The 6,433-nt window shown below is 44.3% G+C and overlaps 1 protein-coding gene across 1 annotated transcript; it reads left to right on the top strand.

Moving 5' to 3' along the window:
* The first annotated feature begins 2,494 nt into the window (after window positions 1-2,494).
* LOC131226947 (uncharacterized) lies at window positions 2,495-6,232 on the top strand. Its single transcript, XM_058222640.1, has 4 exons — window positions 2,495-2,646; window positions 2,830-3,376; window positions 3,502-4,156; window positions 5,943-6,232. The coding sequence occupies exons 1-4, from the start codon at window positions 2,495-2,497 to the stop codon at window positions 6,230-6,232; spliced, it is 1,644 nt and encodes a 547-aa protein (XP_058078623.1).
* Window positions 6,233-6,433: the final 201 nt, after the last annotated feature.

The following is a 6,433-nucleotide window of genomic DNA, read 5'->3' as shown; positions in this document are numbered from 1 at the left end:
TACCGAGTTCCATGAAAAAGGTATGGTGGTAAAACCAGCACGTGCCAATGTACAGAGACGGGGACTGGGATATCAGCTGACCTCAGAGGATCAAGCTGAAAGGCTCAAAAAAGGTCAACCGTTTAGGTGCACACCCATCAAATTCATCAAGGCTGGGACAATTTGTGAAGACATGATGATTCCTCTTGAGGACCACCTCCAGTGACTCACACTCTCAGAACATTCCAACCAAGAGCCCGTCTGGCCACCAATAAGGTGGGATAGGATCCTCAGGGTATCAAAAGCACATCCGAAGTCAAGGGCAGAACCCCCAGACCTATCACATGAGGCTAGGGGTAAGGAAATAGGGTCATCCATAGGAGAACGAGAACCAGGAGTGCCCCTTAAATGAGATGTGGGCAAGAATAAAGAGACACCCATTTCCACCCACAGTCAAGGGGACACATCCCCATCACCAGCTCATCAACACAAGAGGCAAAAACACCCCATCCATTGGGTTGACAAGGGAAAGTGGTCTGCCCTTAACTGGACGGATGTCAAGATCCCATCATCGGATGAACCTAGAGAGCTGGAAGAACTCCAACTCCTAGACGAAGAGATTGAATCAGATTCTGACTCTGAGCCTAGCCCAACAAACATCATGGTCATCAAGACAGATGACCCACAGGAACAAACAGGTCAAAACAGCAGGATCGAAAAGGGGAAAGAACCACAATGGTTAATCATCCCCCTAACGATCGAATCAACCAGCAAACCATTCATGGATGCCGGCCTTAAAAAAAAAGCCAATGTAAATAGTAGTTGGTACCCCGAATTAGGACAAGACCAATTATGGTTTGCAACACCGTCCTGTTCGGGATACCTTGGTGACATAAAAAAATCAGAAAATTTTCAAAACACAAAAACATCATATATTCCCAAAAATATAAAAAAAAAAAAATCAAATATTCCTCAAAACCACAAAACATCAGAAAATTCTCAAAATACAAAAACAATAGAAAAACCTTTAAAAATCACCATGCCAAACACTTCACATGCAACGCAGGAGTTTAAGGTCGACTCATATGATTTCGATCTAGAGTTGGACTTCGACCTCATGGGTTTGGATGAAGCCCTGGATGAGGGAAATGATGATACCGCTCTCGAATTCAAGGATTCCCTCAAAAAGTTTGAAACAAAGGCCAATGTTGTAGCAGACGATTTTGAAATTGTGATCTTAGGATCAGCAGAACTCCCCAGAGAGGTGCGCATCGGAAGATCACTCTCTCCGGAACACAAGCAGAGGATGATGGAGTTTCTGAAACCAAGGTTGTCCAACTTTGCTTTCTCTTATGAGGACATGCTAGGGCTCGATGAAGACTTAGCGGTACACCATCTACCAACAAAGCCAGACATGAAGCCTATCAAGCAAAAGTTGCGAAGAATGAAACCAGAATGGGCTCTGAAGATCCATGATGAAGTCATCAAGCAATACAACGCAGGATTCCTGGAAGTCTCCAACTACCCGGAATGGCTCGCAAATATCGTACCAGTTCCAAAGAAGGATGGGAAAGTCAGGATGTGCATCGATTTTAGGGACCTCAATAAAGCAAGTCCTAAAGATGACTTCCTTCTGTCTCACATCGATACACTGGTAGATAATACTGTTGGACATAAGATCTTCTCCTTCATGGATGGTTTCTCTGGTTACAACTACATTAAGATGGCCATTGAAGATCAAAAGAAGACTTCCTTCATCACACAATGGGAAACTTTCTGCTATCGAGTTATGCCCTTCGGGCTAAAGAATGCAGGAGCTACATATCAGCAAGCCATGACTGCCTTGTTCCATGACATAATAAACAAAGAAATGGAAGTCTACGTGGATGACATGATCATCAAGTCTCGCACGATCGAAGGGCATTTCGAAGATCTCGAGAAACTCTTCGACAGGCTAGAAAATTTCGAAGAAATGTGTCTTCAGTGCAGCCGGAGGCAAGCTGTTAAGCTTCATCGTCAACAAAGATGGTATCGGGGTGGACGAAACCAAGACAGAGGCGATCATCGAAATGCCACCGCCCAAGACTGAAAAAGAAATTTGGAGCTTCCTCGAGCGGATCCAGTATGTCAGCCGATTCATCGCACAGCTCACTCCGGTCTGTGAGCCCATATTTAAGATACTACGGAAGAACTCTCCAAAGAAATGGAATGATGATTGTCAGGCGGCCTTCGACAAGATTAAAAAGTATCTGCTAAATCCTCCAGTGCTCATGCCACCTACTCTGGGTAGGCCATTATTGCTATATATCTCCGTCGCAGTAGAAGCAATCGGATGCATTCTTGGCCAACACGACGATAGGGAAGAAAGGAGCAAGTGATCTACTATCTAAGCCGACGATTCACAAGCTATGAAGTCAAATACTCCAGCTTAGAGAAAACGTGTTTCGCCCTAGTCTGGGCAACACAATGGCTACAACAGTATATGATTGCTCACCCAATCCTTCTGCTAGCTCGCATGGACCTATTGAAGTACTTGTTCGAAAAACCAGCACTAATGGACAGGATCGCAAAGTGGCAGCTACTGCTTTCAGAATTTGACATCACATATGTCACCCAGAAAGCAATCAAGGGGCAAGCACTGGCCGATCACTTAGCAGCACACTCTCTGTCTGATTACCAATTGTTGAAGACATTCTTCCCTAATGAGGATATCCTCCTTATTGAGGAAGAAGAAGAAAGAAAGGCAGGAGAGTGGACACTCTTCTTCGATGGTGCCGCAAACTCAAAAGGAAGTGGAGTAGGTGTCATACTCTACTCTCTCGATGACGTCCCCATTCCCATATCCAGAAGGTTGGCATTCCAATGCACTAACAACGTGGCTGAATATGAAGCGTGTATCGCCGGTCAAAGAGAAGCCATCATCCTCAATGTAAAAAAGTTACAGGTCTTTGGAGACTCACAACTCATCATCAATCAGATAAATGGCAATTGGGAGACCAAAGATGAAAATTTGATCCCATATCACGTCTATCGGGAGAATTTAATCGAAGACTTCAAGGAGATCACATTCTTTTACATGCCCCGAGTCAAGAACCAATTTGCGGATGCTTTGGTTGCCCTCGCCTCAATGTTAGAGATCCCAAAAGGAGTTGCTGAATGGGAACTCACTGTCGAACTCCAGGAGGAACCCGCATTCTGCCTACAGATCGATGAAGGAGAACCTCCCTCAAATGATCTGCCATGGTACAAAGTCATCAAAGAATACCTTGAACACCAGAAGTACCCGGAAGGAGCAACGCTAACCAATCCTTGCATTATACAACGGTTAGCGGCACAATTCGTGATCACTGGGGGCATCCTTTACAAGCGATCCTTCAACCAAGTCCTTCTCCGCTGTGTAGATGAGACAGAAGCAGCACAGATCATGTTAGAAATCCATGAAGGACTATGCGGCCCACACATGAATGGGCATATGATGGCAAAGAAGATCCTACGACTTGGCTCTATTGGCTTATAATGAAGACAGACTGCTGTAAGCACGTCAAGAAATGCTTCAAGTGTCAGGAGCATGCAAACCAGATCCACACACCTGCTTCTGAACTCTACAACCTGACAACACCATGGCCCTTTTCTGTATGGGGACTGGACATCATCGGCAAGATCAGCCCCAAAGCTTCAAATGGGCACGAATATATCCTGGTGGCAGTAGATTACTTCACCAAGTGGATAGAGGCAGCATCCTGCACCACCATTGCAGCATCTCATGTGGTTAAGTTTATAAAGAACAACATCATTAGCCGTTATGGGGTCCCTCAAGCCATTATTACTTACAACGGAACTCCGTTCGTCAATAAAAGGATGGGCGATTTCCTCGACAAGCTCAAAATTCAACGCCATCTGTCAAGCCCCTACCAACACCAAATGAACGGCAAGGTCGAAGTCGTAAACAAAACTATCATCTGCATACTGGAGAAGATAGTGAAGACATATCGTGATTGGTCAGAAATGCTTCCTTACGCACTCTGGGCCTATCAGACGTATGTACGGTCTGCTACAGGCGCAACTCCATATGAACTCATATATGGAATGGAAGCAGTACTACCAATTGAAATCGAAATCCCATCACTGCGGGTACTACTGGAAAGCGAAGTTGAGGAAAGCGAGGGCAACAAGCAAGGTACGATCAACTGCATCTGGCAGACGAAAAGCGCATGCGGGCGCTAAGCCACTCCCAATGTTACCAAAGAAGGATTGCACAAGCCTACAACAAGAGGGTTTAGAAGAGAAGCTTCAAAGTTAGTGACATGGTCATGAAACGCATCCTACCGCCATACTTGTCAAATCCTATGGGAAAATTCAAACCCTCGTGGGATGGACCGCTGATCATTCGAGAAGTACTCCCAGGAGGCGCTCTTCGACTCACCAATCTGAGAGGAGAAGATCTTCCCAAGCCCATCAACGTCGACAATGTGAAAATTTATTATGGGTAACCATACCTAACCTTGTCAATAATTACAATCGTAAAGCTATACCCATCACTTTCCCACAAAAAATGTATATACATCTACCACCTCTCCCGTCAGAAACACCTGTCATTTCTCCCCAAAAAAAAAAGACAAAACAAAGGCAAACAAAAAAAAGAAGAAAGAAAACAAAAAGAAAAAAAAGGGGAACAAAAAGAAAGCAAAAAAAAAAAAAGCAAAAGAAAATTTCAAAAAAAAAGGGGAAACCTAAAAAGGAAGAGAAGAAGACCATCCCACATCCCCAAATAATCCAATTCAAAAAGCAGCTTATGATTGTACTCAAAGACACGGACAGGAAGGTAACTAGTTGGCCGGTTATGAAGGAAGTTTCTCCTGGCACTCCAAAAAAAAGAAAAATAATAATAATAAATAAAAATAAAGAGAAAGAAAAGGCATGTCTAAAGCAAAAAGGGGGCAAGGTGAAAACCCGAAAGGGCATCTCAAGTAAAAATAGCGGGCATGTAATGGACTTGGTGAAAACCTGAAAAGGCACCAAGGGTAAAAACAGCACAGCTGGTAAGGGGCAGGCAAAATCAAAAACCCGGGACAGTGAAAATCCGAAAGGATGCTATGGGCAAAAATGACGGGAAGAACCGGACGTAGTGAAAACCTGAAAAGGCGCTATAGGCAAAAATGGAAAGAAATAAAAAATAAAAAAATATATACAATAAAAGTGTAGGTACAAAAGAAGCCTAGGCAGCAAGCACCTCAACGAGATACAAGGAAAGATCAACTTCGGATCAGTACTCTATCAAATTCTGCTCAAATCCACGGAATGCGATCCCGGGCATCTTCTCAGGGAACTGAAACCCTAAGAACACAATCTAGACTACTGCGTACAATGTGAACCGAGCCCAACAGTCTGATCCCAATCATCCAAAGCACAAATCCAAAACATAAGCAAAACATAAGCAAGCACTAACAAATTTGGCACAAACAAAATCTTTCATTCCTTTAAAAAGACTTTTCACAGGTACTTTACTTTCTTCATAAAAACAAAAATAAAATAAAATTTTCTCATACATGTGGGATAAGCAGATGATCAACATCAGGAACTATAAGTAAACTCCTATTTTTTGTACATCGATAATCTCTGCCTGAGCCTCTCTATCTCCATGCGCAGGTAAAAGGCCTCATCCCTATCTAGGCGATGTGCCGCAAGCAAGCTCTCATTGTACCGTCATCCCACTGCCAGTCGAAGAACCATATCCTCACATGCGTGGTGAAGGACAACGATCTCGGTGATCGGGTGACCATGTGTGGCCAGCAAGAAGGACGGATTGATGAAAGGCCTTTCCTCAAAGGCCTCGAATGAATCGACAACACATGAAGAGGATGAAGCAAAATCGCCCACCATGTCCTGATGACAACCTCGTCTGCCAAATGCCAGCCAGGGACCTAAGGATAGAGTGACTGCTCCGCAACCCATTGCTAATACAGTACTGTCACAAAGGGAGGAGCCCAAGACTCAAGATCTAGAGCTGTTGCATCCAAAGAGCCCTGCCAAGAAATCCAAACTCGTCTATACAAAGCCGTCAAATCAGAAGGAAGAGGGGCATACCCAAATCCAGAAAAGGCAAAGTCTGGAATATCCTGTCAGAAGCCAAACTGCCGGAGGAAGCGCACAGGATGGTAAGAGCAATACCCCTGAAGTCCCAACAGCAGTAAAGGAGTACGAGCAACACTACAAATCAGGAGAGAACGATGGAGCTAGAGAGCCTCCCAACTAATCTCCCACCCTCATAACTGAGAAAGTATATGGCGATATAGCGACTCAGTAGCCTCAGCACCAAGGGGAAGGCCATCAAGCAACAAAGAGAGTACACCGTCGCGGCGTGAATCAAGCCATACAGGCAGAGGAGTCATATAAAGATGCTCACACAACCACACGTGGAAAATATAAGTCAAGCTCAAGATGCAAACAGAAAACA

The sequence above is a fragment of the Magnolia sinica genome, chromosome 15 (genome assembly GCF_029962835.1).
Source record: "Magnolia sinica isolate HGM2019 chromosome 15, MsV1, whole genome shotgun sequence".
NCBI lineage: Eukaryota > Viridiplantae > Streptophyta > Magnoliopsida > Magnoliales > Magnoliaceae > Magnolia > Magnolia sinica.
The sequence above is the reverse complement of the archived record's forward strand: the minus strand, read 5'-3'. Positions and strand labels throughout refer to the sequence as shown.